The sequence below is a fragment of the Maniola jurtina genome, chromosome 8, assembly GCF_905333055.1.
Source record: "Maniola jurtina chromosome 8, ilManJurt1.1, whole genome shotgun sequence".
Classification (NCBI taxonomy): Eukaryota; Metazoa; Arthropoda; class Insecta; order Lepidoptera; family Nymphalidae; genus Maniola; species Maniola jurtina.
The window spans coordinates 12,038,726-12,059,935 of record NC_060036.1 but is presented as its reverse complement, the minus strand read 5'-3'; the positions used below and the strand labels follow the sequence as shown (position 1 = coordinate 12,059,935).

The 21,210-nt window shown below is 36.5% G+C and overlaps 1 protein-coding gene across 3 annotated transcripts in view; it reads right to left on the bottom strand.

The window, feature by feature from the left end:
* The window catches only part of LOC123867740, a 101,565-nt gene that overhangs the window by 77,198 nt on the left and 3,157 nt on the right, over positions 1–21,210 (bottom strand). The window contains exon 1 of one of the 3 annotated variants that reach the window (XM_045909967.1): positions 770–924. The exons of the other annotated variants lie outside the window; for them this stretch is intronic. Coding sequence (XP_045765923.1) covers positions 770–813 — 44 coding nt within the window. The 5' untranslated portion in view covers positions 814–924. Of the gene's footprint in view, positions 1–769; positions 925–21,210 lie in introns of those variants that run through there. 3 annotated transcript variants of the gene reach the window in all.

The window sequence follows — 21,210 nt, the reverse complement described above, 5'->3', positions numbered from 1 at the left end:
AGAAAAATGTAATATTTAATAACTGACTAATCATAATTATTAAATGTTACGCAGATAGATAGGACAAGTGTGGCACAAGTGTTTACATGATTATATGAATCTTAGGTTGCCTCGGCATATTTAGCGAAAGATTCTATAAAACAATAAAATGTGTTAACAAATAAGATTAAGACCTACTTAATCCGGATTTATATTGTCCCCGAAATAAAAGACAAACCACGGTATTCACAAAAATAATCTGACACCTGATATAATAATATTCTTCTAATTTTATAATCAGGTTATGTACCTACCTACCTGTATAACAACCAAATGTTCATAATAAAATTAATAATAAACGTTATTATTTTTTGAAGATAGGTTAGGAAGGGTAGATCCAAGATAGAGAGAGACCTTTGATCTACCCTTGCTCTACTTATTAAAAAAAACTTAATGTAATTATTTGAAACTCTTTAAAACTGGGTACAAAATCTCATAGTAATTTAGTAATCTGTGGTTTATCGGAATAATTAAAAAATAGGAAGTCGGAAGCACTTATTTAAAAGATTAAAATGAGGCAAGCATAGATAAACTATACATGCGTTGCAAGAGCAACGTTATATTAATCTAATTTTATAATTGCATAAATCAGCCAAAAGTTTATAATACAAACACTCAGAGTGAATTATTTGATACACACACAAAATCTCTTTTCTCCCGCAACCAAGCCATACGCATAACACGTTTACTCCAAAGTTTAGCAGATTAGAGCTTTCTAACACAAACTTACCAGACCGGTTGTCCCTTCATGGCGTTATCCAAACACAAGGGCATCACCCTCAAACACACAAATAATCCGAATCGGTCATCTCTGTCACAAAACACGATCAAAATTCAATTAAACCCACAACACTTTTTGCTCGTCTTTTCACCGAGTCAGCCAACGTACGACTGGCGTCGAGTCAGTCTACATACCGTACCCGTACTACGGTATGAAAATGCCTAACGTAAAATCGATTCGTTGAAAACGTAACTCTACCTGAAATGAATATAAAGTTGCGTTTCGTTTGGGTTCTAACGAAGCTTGAAATTGGGGCGTGCTTTTTAAAAGTAAACTCTATTGTTAAAACGAAAAGGTTGTGTGTTGTGTGTGTCGGGTTGGTGTTTACAACAGTTCGGATCGATCGCGTGTAAAAACTAGATGCGGAGGAAAGTAAGTAGGCGCATTTCCATGGATGCTGCAGGTTTAGGTTAGGATTTACGTGCGGTCGCGGTCAACTGTCGCATCTGGCGGCGTAATTTTAATAAAATATGCATTTTGTACCATCTGCTCCTTCCTGGTTTACATTTTTAATGACTTTTACTACCTTTGTGAGTTGGAAAATTTAGTTATTTCCGAATTTATCGCACCCCTGAAATCTGCTTCAACTCAAAAAGCTCGCCTTTTGAGATAACCTCATTTTCAGATACCTGACTAGATTATCTATAAGTACGGGAATAAAACTGTAGTAACTATCTATACTACTATTATAAATTTGAAAGTGTGTCTGTCTGTCTGTATGCTACGTTTCACGGCCCAACCGCTGAACCGATACACTATTTACTAGTAGGTAGGTATATCGCATGAATGAATCGCTGACAGAATAATATAGACTTTCGCATTTTTAATATTAATACGTCTATGCATATTATGGGTTTTAGTATGGATACTCAAAACACAATAATTTCCCTATAAATCATTTTTAGAATCAAAACAGTTTTGATCTAGGTAGCTTAGTTATTTTAAAATTTCCATACGTTTCGGTTTTTTTTTTAAGTTAAAAGTTCTCTGACAGAGCTTTTGGAAACTTTTGTATGTATCAAAAAATGTCGATGCTTATAGTAGGAGTATGTTGATATCCTTGGTTATTCCAACGATAATAGTTTATTTTATTTATTTATTTATTTATTTATTTGTACCAGAAAGTTGTAACAATATAAATAAAAGGAAAGAAAAAGTGGACAGGGAAGCACTTATCTCTATAAGAGATCTCTACCAGTGACCCTTGGCAGTGCGAGAGGTTGTAAATGGAGTAGAATAGGTATAGCAAAGATAGACAGTAATCATGAAAAAAAAATATAGTAGATATTATGTTATAATATATACTTACAAATATTTATATATTAAAATAGACTTACAAAAACATATATACCTTAATACATAAATATATACTTATAGTCATAAATATATCTTATAATATTTTTCAGTAGCTGCTTACTTAGTTATACGTTAGCATGTTTTTCTAAAGACTGCACCACTTTTAATTAATTGAAATCTTATTCAAAAGCAAATTTCTCATTCGTTAAAAGTATATTTTTAACTGATCTCGTTTTCAAAGCGTATTTTCAGCGCTGCGGGCTTTTTGTCGTTTCGAAGTGGTTTCAAATGTCAGCGACTCCGCAATGCCGCGAGGTGATTGGGATAGATACGAGTATACAGGGTGGTCAAAAAGTCGTGGATCAAATGAAATAGGGAGATAGAGGAGGTCATTTCTAGCAAAAAAAAAAATTCTACAGCATGGCCATATTTAAATTGCCCTAAGAGTTATGAATATTTTTGGGTTTTTAACAAAATACCAGATTCTCTTACAATTAGACTAATTTAAAAAAAATGAGATAAAAAACAATAAAACAAACGATGTTGTGTCATTACTAGATAATGTATCAGCACTACGAACCTTCTATTGAGGCTCTGGCTACCAAATTACGAGTGCAATTAATTTTTTTCCAAAACTTTAAAGCGTTACCAAAAATTAAATGTCACTTTAAAAGCGCATAACATCGTTTGTTTTATTGTTTTTTATCTCATTTTTAATATATTATATAACTCTTAGGGCAATTTAAATATGGCCATGCTGTAGAATTTTTTTTTGCTGGAAATGACCTCCTCTATCTCCCTATTGCGTTTGATCCACGACTTTTTGACCACCCTGTATATCCAAAATCCTAATTCTATTTCCAATCCAATCCCAACATTCATTTCGTGATACGTCGACAGATTCGATTTATAGAAAAGGCATGGCAGAAGTGTTCCAGGCGACAACAAACTTTTAGATAACTAAACCAAACAACTATGTTACCTATATATGGGACTAGGTATAGTTTGCATTTTCATTTATTAAAAAGCCGGCTAAGTGTGAGTCAAACTCGCGCACCGAGAGGCGAGGGTTCCGTACTTGGGTATTTTTGCGACATTATGCACGATAAATCAAAATTTATTATGCATAAAAAAAAGTAATTAAAAATCTGTTTTAGAATGAACACGTAAAACCCTTTCGTATGATGCACCATTTGATTTTTTATCTTACTTTAAAAATTGAAACACATTTAATTATTTTTTTGTGGAGTAAGCACAAATTCACGGTTTTCGGATTTTTCCCTTTACTTGTGCTATAAGACCTACCTACCTACAAAATTTAATGATTCTAGGTCAACGGGAAGTATCCTATAGGTTTTCTTGACAGACACGACAGACGGACAGACAACAAAGTGATCCTATAAGGGTTCCGTTTTTCCTTTTAAGGTACGGAACCCTAATATGATACTAATGATTAAAATTGACTTCACCACAATCAAATAGGTACTTTACGAACATCGCTTTACAGAATGGCTATCTAATTGGTCCTTAAATAGAAAAATAATTACCAAGTAAGTAAATAGATAATTTGAATTTAAACTACTTATACGAACAAAGGAAACTTGGTAGCTTTTCTACGTATTTTTCCCGTTTTTCCCATTTGTTGATTTTAGTTTACCCAGGGCCGGATCCGACGGCAATCATGCTAACCATTAGACCAACGAGGTAGTTATGTAGATAACATAGATATTAGTTTCTAGAATATGTCTGCAAAATTTCATGGACTTTGGTTGCTTAATATTCAAATGAAATTGGAATTACGTTTGTATGAAGCGAGTGACGGAGAGACCCCTCTTAACCTTTTGCTTTTCTCTCATAGAAGTTCATGTAAGATACCGGCATTCCGAACCATTGGTAGATTATTTTGAAGATTCAAAAGCACTTGTAAAAGTTTAACTGAATAAAAATATTTTGAATTTTGTAATATTTTGAATTTTGATTTTGAATTTTAGCATGAGATAACAACGGGGCCCCCATAAACTTAAGGCCCGGTACAACTGTATCCTTCGTCCCCCGTTGCCGCCGGCCCTGACAGCAAAATACTATTACCAGAACGTTCAAGATTTCTCGGTAGGCCAATTGCTTTGGAAACGGGATAGGAGTGCGTATTTCATCGATTGTGTTTGTTTACCTACACTCAGCAGATGAGATATTCCATCTTATCAAGCAACACAGCTAGGAGGATACATATCATTGCCTCTCCTAAGTGTTGAACAGATAATGCAGGACAAGATCTCATATTGAATCACTACCCATAGTATGCAAAAATGCAAGTGTTTTTGTTGGTTTATTGGTTTGTTCTTCAATCACGCTGCAACGGAGCAGCGATGGAGTATATTTAAAGACCTCAAGCGATATTGGCTATTTTCTACCTCAGAAAATTAAAGATTTCAAATGAGAAACACCAACGAAATAACGACGAAAAACCTAAATACACACGGACGAAACGAACGATGTAGGGCAGCTATCCCTTTGCCGGCAGAGCTGAACTTTGCCGGATGTAACCAGACGCCACAGAAGCTTTCTTTCAAAATATTACATTGACAAAACTCCTCACGCCCAATACAAACATCAATAGGAAAAACACTCTGATACTACTGAAACACTCACGCAACTTTGATGCTATTTCAAAATAATATTCCTGACCAAGTGATCCAATAGTTTAGATAAAGGGCGACGGTCCGTTGTTTCTCCCCTCAAGGGAGAGCCGTGTTGCTTATTGTTTTATCTTACCTACTGTAACTACGTAACTGAAAGCGTTTTCGTGAAATACATAAATATAAATAAAAGTGTTATTTCCATCAATATAACACAACTATTTGTTTATCAGAATCAGACATGTCTTAAACTTAACTTTAGGCTCCCACTGAAAACCAGCGCTGCAGCTTGCTGCAGCATTATGCTGAGTGGGAGACCTGTTTGGTCACATGTGACACATTTATTTTAGTACATTTTAGCTCATAAGTATAATATTATGTAGTATAACTCGATTAGTTTTAAGATACATTGTAGTGTTACAGTGTCCTAATAAAAAAAGTTTTCTTTCTTTCTTTCTTTAAACAAGATAAGGTCGGTAATCTGCTTTGACGTAGGTCAACAGGAAATTAAATTAGGGAACATTTTGCGCCAGGATCTTACTTTTATTTTGTTAAAATACTACTCAGTACCTATTATTCTCACATTTTAGGGCGTCTGGAAGAAATCTCTTCAGTAGCTTTTAGGGTTCCGTTATACCCAAAGAGTGTCAAAGGGACCCAATTACTAAGACTACGTTATTACGTTGCCCGGCCGTCCGTCCGTCCATCCGTCCGTCTGTCTGTCAGCAGACTGTATCTCATGTACCATAATAGGTAGAGAACATAATGCCGAGAAAAGGTATCAAACATACAAACTTTCACATAAATTATCCTTAGGTATTATTAGGTTGTTAGTTAAGGATTATTATTACCTAGTATTAATGTAGGTAGATACTTCCAGCAAAAATACTAATTAGACCTAACTCATTTAACTATAATTTTTAAGCTAATTATCTAAGGATGCCTTCTCGTCACGTGTTAGCCTTCACAGAGGCTTGTCATTGGATTTTAAAGGAATCCTATTGTTAGGTTTACTCCAACACCTCGGTTAATCGAGGCGGCTCATTCGATTAGTAGGTAAATAGAGAAACGTGATGTCCCAAAGTCCAACACAATACAAATAGAATAACAGATAACTATTAAGGTTTCACAGTGTTGTTGTAGATTATACTATACCTACCACAATGCAACACGGTTTTAGAGAAAATGAGATTAAGTATTTTTTTTTAAAGCCAAAGCTAAGTTACATCCTGTGAAACCTTCAGTTGGCAAAGAACTTTCGTAGTAATAACTAGTGATATAGTTTCTACGAGACGGACAGACGAACTGTTCGAACTTTTACAGCTAAAACCCTAAGACCACGTAACCGAAGTCGCGAACAAAAGCTAGTTATATGTAAAACAAAACATTCTAACGCTATTCAGAGTTCCTTACTCGAAGGGTACCAACGGGGCCCTCTTACTAAGACTCCGCTGTCCGCCCACCCATCATTCGTTCGTCCGTTTGTCTATCCGTCCGTCCGTCCGTCTGTCTGTCAGCGGGTTGTATCTCGTGAATCGTAATAGGTAGAGACTACAGAGTTGAATTTTCACAGAAATTGTATTTCTATTGCCGCTATAACAACAAATAATAAGAAATTCAAAAAAGCCGCCATGAAACTTAAAAAAATTAAAAAGTGATTATTTGTTGTGCGATGGTTTTTGTACGATTTTTATTCTACTTCACAACAGACTGAATGTAGGACATAATATTAGATATTTATGCATACAAAGTATATATAACTATAATAAGTATCCATCCCACTTTAAGAGTTCAAACAGATATCGAAAGTAGCACATGCCTGCTTAATAGATGTAAAATAATAATATCTATGAGTTAAGAGTTAAGAGCAAAAAGGAAAGTAGATAGACGACCAATCGTAATGTACCGGTTATTTAACACACTAAGATCATTACTACCTACCTCTACTCACTCTCTAAGTTTGCTAGTTTCTACGACTATAATACCTATTTATCACCAGTATAACAAGTGTAAATTAAAAATTTATAACACCCCCGGCAAGTGAAGGTTAAAGTAACTAGAAAAGAGCTGATAACTTTCAAACGGCTGAACCGATTTTCTTGGATTATAGCTAAGAACACTCTCGATCAAGCCCTTTCAAACAAAAAAACTAAATTAAAATCGGTTCATTAGTTTAGGAGCTACGATGCCACAGACAGATACACAGATACACACGTCGGCCTACTTTTTATTTACCTAATAAAATCAAAGAGTTCCCACGTGATTTTTGAAAACCCATATCCACGCCGACGAAGTCGCGGGCATCAGCTATAAGAAATTAGAGTACCTATAAAAATACTGGGTATGGATGATTTAAGTAGGTTATACCTATCTATCTATCACTAAACAATCTATAGATGCAATCCATTTCACGCATCGAAGGCAGCTTTCAATCCACATCAATGTGCAGATAAAACGGCGTTGTTTACACTTTACTCGTATCTATGTTTATGTTACGTAACAAGAGCACGTTTCCACTGTGTTACGTCACGTACTTCAGTGGGGAGGACATTATATTATCTTCTTTTTTTAACCCCCGACCCAAAAAGAGGGGTGTTATAAGTTTGACGTGTGTATCTGTGTATCTGTCTGTGGCATCGTAGCGCCTAAACGAATGAACCGATTTTAATTTACTTTTTTTGTTTGAAAGGTGGCTTGATCGAGAGTGTTCTTAGCTATAATCCAAAAAAATTGGTTCAGCCGTTTAAGAGTTATCAGCTCTTTTCTAGTTTTCTTGTAGAAAAGAAGGTTAGATAATCGTTAGGTTCATAATATTATGTCAATTGACAAATGTCAAGCTGTCAAGATGGACGTTGCCTAGATACATAATTATTTAATTGAAAATGATGTTTTGGAAAACTCAAATACTTTGTCGGGGGTGTTATAAATTTTTAATTTACACTTGTTTACTATCCTGTAGGTTTATTATACCTACCGAATATTTTTTGGACAGTGTAATTGTTTATTTATTTATTTGAATATCTTTATTGCTTACGAGTTACGACACACATAGTTCGAAAAACCAATGGACGTTGAGGTCCCAAGATGCTGGAATTATGGCGACCTCGCACCGGAAAGCGCAGCGTTGGAACTTGGAAGACCCTCGATGACATCAGGCGAGTCGCAGGGAAACGCTGGATCAAGACTGGACTGCTGGACAAGAGACCTATGTCCAGCTGTGGACGTTTCTCAGTTGTTGATGATGATTGCTTACCAGATAAAGAATAAATGAAAGGAGTTTGAACCCTTGACGGGTCTTGACAGACAGACAACGATGTGATGCTCTCCTTAGTTTATTTTTGTAAGTATTAGGCGTATTTGGTATGTTTAAAGTCTAAAATGTTCCTTTTCCCTTGAAACTAAGAGTAAGCTCATGATTCGTGTATTTTCTGGAAGCCCAATATCCGGGCTATCGCTCATTTGAGAGTGTTTACAGCAAATTCTTTACAAACATCTCTTCATCACCCTCTCTTCGCATAATAAACTTGGATCACTTTACATCTACGCTGAACATTACTAAATAAGGGCCAAAGCACACCATGCTGTAATAAGACTGCGGAAAAACGACGTGAATATTTTCTTGAACCGGACTCTATTGTTGAAGTGAAAATTTCTTAAAGGCAAGTTGGATATTTTGAGAGGGTAAAAAAGTCCCCACTGATTGCAAAGTTTGGCGACAGTAACGAGTTTTAACTTCATTTTACTCCTCTACTTTTACACAGAAAAAGAGCATTTGAAAATCAGAAGAAAGTGGAATAACATGATCCGATAATTACTTACTCCCAATATTTAAGGAGATGGCAAAATATGTGAAGGTTTTTCACATCGTGAAGAAGGCATACGATGATAATGAACTCCCAAATTACTATATTAAAATAATCCAAAAAATCTAGAGTTACTTAGTATGAAAATAGCATGATTATGAATAGTCATCGCCGTCGTCATCAACCGATAGACGTCCACGCTGGCTATAGGTAGGTATCTTATAGGGACCACACGCCGCGGTTTTAAGTGGAAGATTTTTAGCAGATCTTGCTGGATAGAAACTAAGCCAGTTATGACCAGCAGGGCGTATCGGGAGGTGGTCGTGGTGCCACCTCCCTCAATCCAGCCCACACAGTGTGCCTTGCAAGTTGTGTGTGGCACGCACTCTACTTTACATCACACTGTTTAAACTTGCTCATAATATGAGTGACGACCTCGATAGAGTTCGAAATCAGTAGTAAATATTGGGAAAATTCGCGTGAATTTAACCGTTTGCCCACAAAATAATTTGTGTGGACATGCCCTAAAATCTCGATTCTCGGTATCAATATTTTTTATAACCTCGCTGGTTATACTCATTTTATACTTTTTTATTTTGTTTAATGGAAGTGGGGAGTTGTTAGTTTTCGATGGAAATATAAAGGAAATTATACCTAAGAAATTCTTAGATTAATTATGCGTTATTATCAAATTGCGGCGAAGCACAAAAAGAGGGCAGATAAAGTTTTTAAACCTAAAGGTACGTATAAATGTTTAAATGTATGTCCGTTTCTATGTTCCCTCCTAGAGGTGACCGTACGGATTCAACACTGAGATAGGTATCATTAGATTCGTTTTGACATCGTACCTACGTGACCTTTTTTCCTTTTAGTGATTTAATTAACATCCGACAGATGTATCATGTAGTGTAAACCGCAGTCGGGTTCTTAACTTTTTTAATTACTTAATACGAGTGTTAAATATTCTACTATGAAATAGGTAGGCACTTTGAGAGAGTCCATGATCTTAGTCACCCGTATGATAAAAAGGCAAAAGCCTTTTATGTGTGTAAGATATTCTTTAAATAATTTCCTCAACGCGATGAATTTGATGTATTTATATTTATAAATCTTTGCAGGAGACTTAGTAGACATGAATTCAAAGAATAATTTTACCATAATTTTCGTCAAGGATTGTTAACAAGTGAACCGAAACACCTATTATTATCACCGGTGACCTAACTAAACTTTGATATGGTTATCAACGTTCGGAAAAAGATAATATTATTAGTGTTCCTAATAATAAAGTCTACGTTCAGCACCTAAAATATTATCTCACCATGTTTTAGGCGGGCTACCCTGCATCATAAGGGTTCAGGAGCTGGGATCTGGAGTTCAATCATGAAGCCCTTGCTTGGTACCTACAATATCAATTAACCACCAACAGTTCATGAGGCGGGCAGTAATCCAGTAGCATTTTTTTTAGTTAGCTAGTCAAGTTAGCGCTTGGCTGCAATCTCACCTAGTGGTAAGTGATAATGCAGTCTAGGCCATCCTAGACCACTACCACTAAGCGGGCTAACCTGGAAGGGGTATGGCAGTTTAGCATCAGGATAAAGGATTTGGATCCAGAAATTTCATGGGACCATCTAGCTATTAAGAAAAATAAATAGGTTAGTGAATACTAAAATCTTCCTGAAATTAATTTTTAAATTACACTAATGAAAAAATTATCAAAATTTCCAATACAAAAATTTTGTACAACAAAATTTATGAGATCAACCTCAAATAAGTAAGTAAGGTGGGTACTGAAATAGATTTTCAATACAATTGTGTTGATTCCATTATCTCCTGCGTGGAGGTGAATGACCCCGGCATGAGAGTGATTGCTACCGCGGACAACGGGGCTTCTATTTATATACGGATTATGTACAATATAATATAGGTAAGTAGGTACTACTATTATTATAAAGGGGGATGTTAGTTTGTTTACATGTAGGCTTTCCGGAACTAGAAATCTGATTCTGAAAATTCTATCAGCGTAGATAGCTGTATTATCCATTTATTTATGCATTTGTTCGGCAGATTTCACACACTTTTGAGAACGATATATGAAGAACTAGCCGATGCCCGCGACTTCGCCCGCGTGGATTTAGATTTTTAAAGATCCCGTAGGAACTATTTGATTTTACGGGATAAAAGTAGGTAGGCTATGTGCAAATCCAGGATATTATCTATCTCCGTTCCTTTCAGTCAAATCCGTCTGATAGTTTTAGCGTGAAGACACACACACATACACACAAACTTTCGCCTTTAAATATTATAGTGTGATTCTTAGATAATTATCTATTAAGATATTATGCGGACGAAGTCGCGGGAAAAAGCTAGTCTATGATATGGCGTAACAAGGTAAATCGGATGAAACTGCCGGCTAGTGTATTGTTTTTTTTTTCAGGGCGGATTAAATGTTAGCTTAGCCGATAAAACCATTACTGTTGTCTGTTGATAAACCTTAACTAACTTTTAAACCGATTTAAGTTGACTGCATAATAAATTACATTAGGCACCTAATTATTAACAAATGACGTAAAAACAATGTATTGGTAAATCTCTGTAAGGCTTTCAGCTTCCCACAAGTTAGTTTAAAGATTTTTGATCAAGCGATAGTGAAATAATGAATGAATATACATATGATAAAAGCTTTATTTTGATTCCTTACATTATTTCTTAACTCTATAACACTATTATAACTATGCTTAAAAGTATAGTTTTTTCTTATATTTACTTTGCTAATCCTAATTCTAATTAATCCTATGATATTTACATTTTTTTCTTTTAATAAAACATGCTTGCTCTTTCTATATTCTATTTATGTAAGGACCGCCTGTGGCGGTGTAAGCCTCCTCCATATCTTTCGATGTGCATCTTTCTCTAGCTAAAGAAATCCATGTCCTACCCGCAATTTTTGCGATGTCATCATCCCATCTTTTTATTGGCCTTCCAGGCCTTCGTTTCTAATTCAAAGGATACCAGTTAGTACCTACCAGTTTAACACATACAAAGCAAAATAAAAATATTGGCTGGTAAAATTTGACGGTTTAGCGATCTCTTCCAGGCAACCAAAATAGTGTATAAGGCATAAATAACCTATTTAAACAATTATGTTATTATATAAGCATAAATTGAGTCTTCCGGTCTGCAGTTCCAATGCAATAATTGTATCAAGTGCAATCAAACTGCATCCCAACTGCAATTTTGCAGTCCGTCTGTCTAGACCCTAACCGACGAACTCTCATTCTCATAATAAACTCCGAGCATAGCCCTCATAGCTTAGCCTTGGTCAACCATTTTATTTTTAGCTCAAAAGAACAAAACGTTCTTCAAAGCTTCAAGCTTTCTTTGCTTCAAGCTTTTGAATCCAAGAAAACATTGAATCTTACTACATTCGTATCTACTCGTATATTTTTATGTGACCCGAATCTTTAGAATGCGTTCTTCCTGGTACTAAAGATAAAAATACTTTGGTGAAGTCGTTTACCATGAGTTTCAAATAAGAACACCATCAACAAGATACTTAACCCACATACCAACAGAAAAGTTTGATAGATCCTATTTGATCTACCTAGTACCTAGTGCCTATATTACAAGACAGATCGAGATGGCAAAGATGCGGGGGACGGACGCCTCGCATACCCGCACGTTACCCAAGCTGACCCGAAGCGGGTTAGCACACGGGTCGTGCGGGCGTGCGTGGCGTCCCCACTCCAATTGCCATCTCGACTTGTCGTGTACCTACTACCTATTATACCTAACTTTTACCACACAGTATGGATAGATGATATCACATCACACTAATATTATAAAGGCGAAAGTTTGTATGTGTATATGTGTGTGTGTGTGTGTGTGTGTGTATGTTTGTTACTCCTTCACGCAAAAACCACTGGACGGATTTGGCTGAAATTCAGAATGGAGATAGATAATATCCTGGATTAGCACATAGGCTACTTTTTATCCCGGAAAATCAAAGAGTTCCCACGGGATTTCGAAAAAACTAAATCCACGCGGGCGAAGTCGCGGGCATCGGCTAGTACAAGATAAATAAAGAAATCTGGAATTGACATTGTTTTGACAGTGTTTTTTTTTTTCGATTTAGCCTTTGCCCGCAATCTCACCCGGTGGTAAGTGATGATGCAGTCTAAGATGGAAGCGGACTAACTTGAAAGGGGGTTGGCAGTTTTATTTCGCAACGCTAAATCGCTTGGCGGCGCGGCGCGCGCGGCTTTAGGCAAAATCTAAAAAGTAAGCCAGTGTAGATGAACCTTAATAACTACGCAATCTTATTTTGAAACATACTGAAGATGAGTGTAATGATTATTATTTTTCCTTACTCATAATAATTATAACGTGAGAAAAACTGCGAGTTTCCACTGAAAATCGGTTAATCACATTAAAAGCTTGGTCACACAAAACTTGTGGCGGCATGCGACGTCCGACAGCTGTACGGCAAATAATATCTCCTGAAAATTGTTCATCCTGCTCAGGATATGATTTATCTATACATTTAGTGGTAAGAAGCGGTAGCCTAGCGACGAAGAAGGTTACGACACCCGCCTCCTATTCAAGCGGTCGGGGGTTTGATTTTGGACCACTTTCTAACTTTTCGGAGCTATGTGCATTTTATGAAATTAAATATTACTAGCTTTAACGCTTAAGGAAAACATGGTGAGGAAACCTGCACGTCTGAAAGTTATCTATAACTATTTTTTTTAAAGGTGTGTGAAGTCTGCCAATCCGCACTTCATTACATCACTAGGAAGACGTTGCTCACCGATCTCTACAATTATTTCTTTGAGCCCTACAGCTCACTCCCAGGTGGAGCATTGCACTCACCACCCTCCCTGGTGACGCTGTAAAGGCCAGTAGGATCTACGCAGCACAGTCAATCCAAGACTAAAAAACTGTAGAACCACCTCACGCTAAAAGCAATATACCGTTTACACTGTGAATACCTAAAATTCCTTGTATTAAATCAATTTCTTGTATTGTATCGATTGTTCACGAGCCTCGTTTCCATCGCGCGTTCTGTTTATTTCAACCTTTAGTTTAACAATTTGGATCGCACCCAAAAGCTCGTCTTTGGACTTCTGAGAGCTATTGTGACTCAGATTACCGTTCTAACATCGTAGTAATCGCCTGGCAATGTCGAACGACATTCTGAGTTAGCTCTCAAAAGACTTCCGTAAATTATATGAAAACAACCACTTTATTGTGCAAATTGTCATTGCGAAAAATTACGATTATTGCAAATGTTTTCATCAGCTTTTGCCAAACGTTCTATATTATATGTACCTATACCTAATAACAAACTGCAGTTTTAAGTTAATTGTAAAACGTGTCTGTCTGTGTATCACAGTCATTTTAGAATTAAACAATAGGAGCTGTATCGAATATTTAAGTGGGTTTTACCATACACAGAGGTATATTTAAATTTTGAAAATAAAATTCAAGATCCTCCTGAAAAGCGTGAGTCAAAAAAAATATGGTTTATAGGTACCTTCGAATCATACGTTATCAAATAGATATCTTAAAATCATTTTATCGTTTCTTGAGAAATTTTTGGGAAATACTATTATTTGGCAAGTAACTATTTACTTACCAAAGTTTTGAAAACTTGAACTAGACAGATAAGCACTTGGCCAGTTTTTTTCATCGGGTGGTTCAACGACATGAACGTTGATTTGCCAAATTCACCACCGTCAGAATAATACTTCCAGAAAAACTCAAATTCAATTTCATTTTCAACAAAACAGAAAGATACCTAAATTAATTATTATTCATGATATCATCTGGGTTAGTAGAGTATTCTTTTTATCTTAGTTTACAGGAACATGCATCATGGGTGAGTCCAACAGGAAACAACTTTTTTATTTCGCAATAGTTTGAAAGTCATACTTACAGTTCGGAGATTAATATTTTTACATACACGATCAAATTAAATTGATAGGTATGTTTTCCGTAGTTTGTATATCTTCATATATACCTTTAAGCTTAGTGCACACTAATGATTATTGCCTGAGCGTTTAGCCGATATAGAGACTAAAGCGTCTACAGCAGAAACTTAAGATTCGCTAGAATAGCTATGAAATGTTGAATTTTTCCGTTCAAAGTTAACGCCTGAGCCTCGATTAAAGCCTAGGCTAAGGCCTGAGTCGTTCGCTGTAGGATGGAAGCGGACGGCTGCCGCGGCATATACCTTCTCTCTCGTCTGGATTTTACAATGATTAGCCAATGCAATGTCAAGTTTGTAGTTATTTGTAACAAGTTAGCTAAACTATACAAGTATGGACCCCGTCTGTGCCGGCGCTTGCCGACATACGCACGGCACCCCCTTAGAGCGCTTTCCAGTCAGTTTTAACAAAAAAAACACTCCAAAAAGTCACAACACGCGCGCCAGCAAACGCCACCACAGACGAAGTCCGGCATATACCTTATACATCTGTTCCACTACGCTTCTATTTTAAATCGAACCGGCCCATCCAGGCCTTACACAAAGCTAAAAATCTGACGCACCACTGCTGACGCTACCGCTCAGACAATAGCAGCTAATGTACGTTCAGCCTTATCTCAAACTATATGTATCTAACCTTAGCATTGGACTTCGTCTGAGTTGGTGTTGGCTGGCGGGCATGCTCTGCCTTTTTGGAGTGTTTTTTTGTAAAAAAATTGACTGGAAAGCGCTCTAAGGGGGTGCCGTGCGTATGTCGGTGAGCGCCGGCATAGACGGGGTCCACACTTGTATAGTTTAACTAACTTGTTACAAATAACTACAAACTTGACATTGGCTAATCTTTGTAAAGCCAGACGAGAGAAAAAAAAAACCTTAGCATTGCAGGGTTTCCGAAATAGAATCCTTATCCGTGAAGCACCTTTACTTTTCCAATTAACTGCTGTCTGTAAATAATTACGTTCGTGATATCTGATATCTTTTTAAAATTCACTAGACCTCGACCGCGACTTCGTTCACATGGATTGAGGAAACCTTACAAAAAGTGTTTGCGTTTTGGCAACATGTATATAAGGAGGTCTCTATATCTCATACCTACTGTATTATTATAAGACATTTATTTCAAAATCAAAGACTAACATTTAAAATTAACTTATTTGTATAGATAATAAAATCACTAGCCATAATAATTAATTATGAAAGTGTTTGTCCGTCAATCACGCCGCAACGAAGTAACGGATTGACGTGGGTGAAAGTAAAGTGGTCGTTTCGGGAAGTGGTCATATTGGGAAGTGGCCATAATGGACCCAAACCATTTATTGCATGGGCATAAAGTAGTCAAAGTCCTGTAGAATGATGTAGACCATTTTTTATCACGGATATAATCAAAGAGTTATAACGTGGTTTTGAAAAACCTAAAACCGCGCGGACAAAGTCGTGGGCACCAGCTAGTAGTATATTACAGTACATAAGGTAAGTACTGAACGCCTGGAAAATTTATTTTCCCTGAAACTCAACATGATTTTCTTTGAATTATAATAATGTTCGAACCCGCTCTTCCTGTGCCATCATTAGGAAATTTCGCCAACATAATTATTATTTTAATAACGTCTGGTGTATAATTACTGAGTACGTCGTTATTTGTTGTATAATGAATAATGATGCTGCGAAGGAACAAGGACTTTGAAGTTCCGTACCGAACTCATAATACAAACAAAAAGTTAGTAAAGTATTATATTTCCTTGTATTTTAGGGTTCCGCACCTCGAAAGGAAAAAAAGGACCTTTATTGGATCATTTTGTTGTCTGTCTGTCGTGTCTTTTAGGTAGGTCTTCCCGTTGACCTAGAATCGTGAAAGGCAGGTAGGTAGGTCTTATAGAACAAGTAAAGAAAAAAATCCGAAAACCGTGAATTTGTGGTGACATCTATGGTACACATTTGTGGTACGTTACAAAAAAACAAAATAGTTAAGTTCCAAGAAAACCTATAGGGTAGGTAGGCCCTAGAATCGTGAAAGGCAGGTAGGTAGGTCTTATAGAACAAGTAAAGGAAAAAATCCGAAAACCGTGAATTTGTGGTGACATCTATGGTACCCAATGGTACATTAGAAAAAAAAAACAAAATATGTTCACGAAAAAATTGATTTACTAATCACATATAGATGGCGCAGTCCGTCAGCTCCTGCCAGGAATCGAACCTAGGAGTTCTGTATATTATGTACCATATTATACTGTATTTAAATAACTAATACTGAAAACAACGAGTTATAAAATAGTTTGTAAGCTGTGAACAAAACAACCGAACATTTTTTGGGCTTTTTTAACGGTTTATCGCGATATTCTAGCTCGGAATAGTATAACCTAAATTGGGAAAAACGGATAATGTTCATAATTATGTACGGAACCCTAAAAGAGCGAGGCCCGACTCGCACTTGACCGGTTTTGAAGTATTTCACTCACCAAGTTAAGAACTGAGATCAACGTTCCTTGACCAGCGTTATCATTTAATTTGCGCTGTTAAAACTAGGCCACACGTCCCTCTCATGATCACTGCACATATCCAGAAACAATTAACAGGGCTCTCTCCGTCACTTACTCCATACAATCGTAGTTCCAATTTCATTTGAATAGCAAGCAACCAAAGTCCATGACATTTTGCAGACATATTCTAGAAACTAATATCTGTGCCTGTGGTGTTTTAAATTTTTCTAAAAATATGTAGTTTTAAAATTATAGGGGCTCAAAGATTTGTACGTAAATTTTTAAGACCACGTAACTTTGAAACCGAATATTTTAACAGAAATCTGGAAAACCACAGGCATAGATAGTTATTAGTTTCTAGAATAAGTCTACAAAATTTCATGGACTTTAGTTGCTTGATATTCAAATGAAATTGGAACTACGATTGTATGGAGTGAGTGACGGAGAGATATTCTATATTTTCTTATCAGTCTAACATCCCGACATCCATTATCGCCCGGACGTCATCTTTCTGAGCATGTGTACTATACTTTTATCTCACCAAGAATAGCTCATTATCTTAATTAGAACACATACAATCATGAAAGAACTGTGTGTTTGCTTGTTAAATATGTAATTAACTGTTCATTAACATTAGCTTTTATAGGTATGTGTGCCCACATATGTGAAGACTTCTAACGGAATCAGTTGTAATCATCTTTAGATACAGCTAATATTTAACCCTCAACCCAATAAGAGGCGTGTTATTAGTTTGACGTGTGTATCTGTCTGTGGCATCGTAGCTCCTAAATTAATGAACCGATTTTAATTTAGTTTTTTGTTTGAAAGGTGACTTGATCGAGAGTGTTTTTATTTATAATCCAAGAAAATCGGTTCAGCCGTTTGAAGGTTATATCAGCTCTTTTCTAGTTACTGTAACATTCACTTGTCGGGGGTGTTATAAATTTTTAATTTACACTTGAAATCACTCTGATTCAGATTTAGTCTTAATTTTTATGTATACAATGCAAATCACACCGCATTATTGCGTTTTCATCAGGGGTTACATTTTACAGATATTTAGTAGGTTCATAATATTTTCATCATCATCATTATCATCGTCTACCGATATACATCAACAGCTAACCACGGTCCTGTGCCGCAGCCGCCTGAATCCAGCGGCTTCATGCGACTTGTTTGATGTCGTTTGTCCACCTAGTGACGGTTTCCAAAGCTGCGGTGTCCGGTGCAAGGTCCTCCAAAATGGAAACAAAACCAGGGAACATTCCTAGTGAGCCATTATAACAGCAAGTAGATACATATTATAAAGTGCTTTCCCTCTGATAATATTGTTAGGTGCATGTATCTACTACGTGAAAGTTCATTGGCCATACAAACATACAATGTTTAAACAGTTAATGGATATCACAGCCATTATCTCTAGAGATAGCTAATTGATACATAATTATAAAGGCAGTGAAAATATCTATGATTGATATATTTTTGCGATAAATCGGTAAGCGGTACTTTTCCATGAAAACAACCAATGCGATTTTCGATTTTTTTCTTCTGTATACTGACAGAATAAGGATCTGGGAACCCACTGCACCGTATTATTTATCATCCCAAAAATTTCCTGGGGCCTTACTACCATCGCTTAAAGTTGTAATGTTTTAATATTGTTTTGACATTTTCATATAAAACTTTTGTGAAACTGTCAAAACAATATTTAAACATAATTACTTTGCGGTGGAAGTAGTGGTAGTAGGGCCCCAGACCACACCCAGACCCCTTTTTAGGGTTACGTACCCAAACGGTGCGACCAGGACCTTATCATATCACTAAACCTTTGTCCGTCTGTCTGTGAGGGGGTTGTAACTTGTATTTTAAGAACTATATAATATGATTGATTGATTTATCAAAATTGAGGCATGGCAACCGTAATAAATAGAGACTGGAAATTTTCAGATAATTTTCAGTGCCAGTTTACATGAATCCAGTGACTGGCACCAAAATTCCGAGTGTAACCCAGGCATAATGAACTTCACTATCTCGGGGTATTGATTCGACGGTATCGTGCTCACTGAGTTTTCCATTTTCGATACTAGTGCCGACCTCTGTACCAGCTCACTGGAGTGGAAACAAGAGACACAGGAAATACGTAAGTACATGATCCATACAAATCCATGTTATTATGGTATTTGAATACCGTTGTTGGTTGTGACATCCGTTTCTTATTTCGGAGGAATCGATATCGCATAGATAGAATTATAGGTACTTAGAATTTCTTTACTTTTACTTTTTCATCTAGAATCAGTGTCTATTCCAGTCCGTCCTCCTACGTATTAAATATTACAAAGACTAAGGTCAGGCTGATAACCTGATAACTTAGGCGAGCTTTAATTTTGATAGATGTTCTCAGAATATACCTACCTCCTTAGAGCGCGCGGCGTGGGATGGCTTAGGTCTTTGTACGAAAAGAATAGCTGATTGTCGACGAATATCTTCGAAAGAATTGAAAGCTCACACCTTACGAGTACAATAGACTGGCTGACCCGCGCCGGCTTCACTCGCTTCGGAATTTTGGAAATCGGCAGTCGGGTGGATTTCTAAAAAATCCTAAAATATTTTTTCATTTTTGCCCGCAAGCTCAATTACCAGTTTTCATCGAAATACTTAAAACTTGAAAAGTGTACCTTTCTGCCCAATTTACTAAATTTCATACATACTTTCAAGTTTCATCCCTTATTTGACCCCCTTGGGGGCGGATTGGATTGCAACATTAGTGAAATACCGAAGATACGTAGGTATTTCTTTATTTTTAACCGAAATTTCAATACCAATTTTTAACCCCCGACTCAAAAAGAGGGGTGTTATAAGTTTGACGTGTGTATCTGTGTATCTATATATCTATATATCTGTGTATCTGTCTGTGGCATCGTAGCTCCTAAACTAATAAACCGATTTTAATTTAGTTTTTTTTTTGTTTGAAAGGTGGCTTGATCGAGAGTGTTCTTAGCTATAATCCGAGAAAATCGGTTCAGCCGTTTGAAAGTAATCAGCTCTTTTCTAGTTACTGTAACCTTCACTTGTCGGCGGTGTTATAAATTTTTAATTTACACTTGTCATAAATAGACATAGACATAACTTGTAAAATGACGGATTTTCATACAAACTTTCATCTCTATCTAACCCCCTTAGAATTAATTATTCTATCAAGAGCTGTTATCTGCTTCAGCGAAATATTTCTAAAGGTCAAGTACTAATCACGGCTAGCCATGACCCGAGCTATCGGGTTGATACATTTTCGCTATACCATGGCATTCTGCCAACTTTAAAACCTGAAACACACAGAACGAACGACGGAAACTAGTTGGACAACGTCACATAGAACGCGCGCATACGTGTGCACAATAACCAACTGTAGTTACTGTAATGATACTGAAAAGTTAACGCACAACAGACGGAAACGTTTAAGTGCGGAAACCAGCCCAGAGAGAAGAAGAAAGAAAATATCTACCGTGCTGTAGGTACCGTGTGCCGTACACATTTTGAATGCCAATTTTAGTTGAGGGAGGAAATGATTTAATAATGAAATGTAATGAATCAAACAAGGAATATTGTTTCACAATTTTTCTTTAATTAATTTTATATATGGTTTCTAATTCCAAGCTTACTCTTATATACATGAACATAACATTATTTGGAATTTCACTATTGGATTGCAAGGTTTGGAGTTCTCCTAGACCTGAGGCCTGGGGCGGATCGGATTCTCCACCTTACTCTTAGGCAATAATACCCCGGCTAGTATGCTATCAATTATTTTTTCGTTCAAGAAACTTGTGGGCAACTCTCCACTAGTTGTCACAGTGACAAGAGCTATCAAAGAAAATCTCGCCCAGAGACGCTCTTTCTATTGGTCCACCACTGACGCGTTGCTCACTTATCCGTAGCATTGTGTGTGTTTAAAGCTTAAAGAAAATTCATGCAACATTGTATTTATTAAGCTTTGCTTACCCAGCGATTTTCTTTGCGTGTGCATTTAAATTAAGTGAGATTTACAGACTGACACTATTTTGTGCTAGACTGCAGTTTTATTAGCATTATATTATTTTGACTGAAAAATATCACTTGCTTCAACGGTGAAGGAAAATATCGTGTTCATATGAGGGCTGGACCCGCGCCTGGAGAATAGGTACCTAATCTGGTTTTT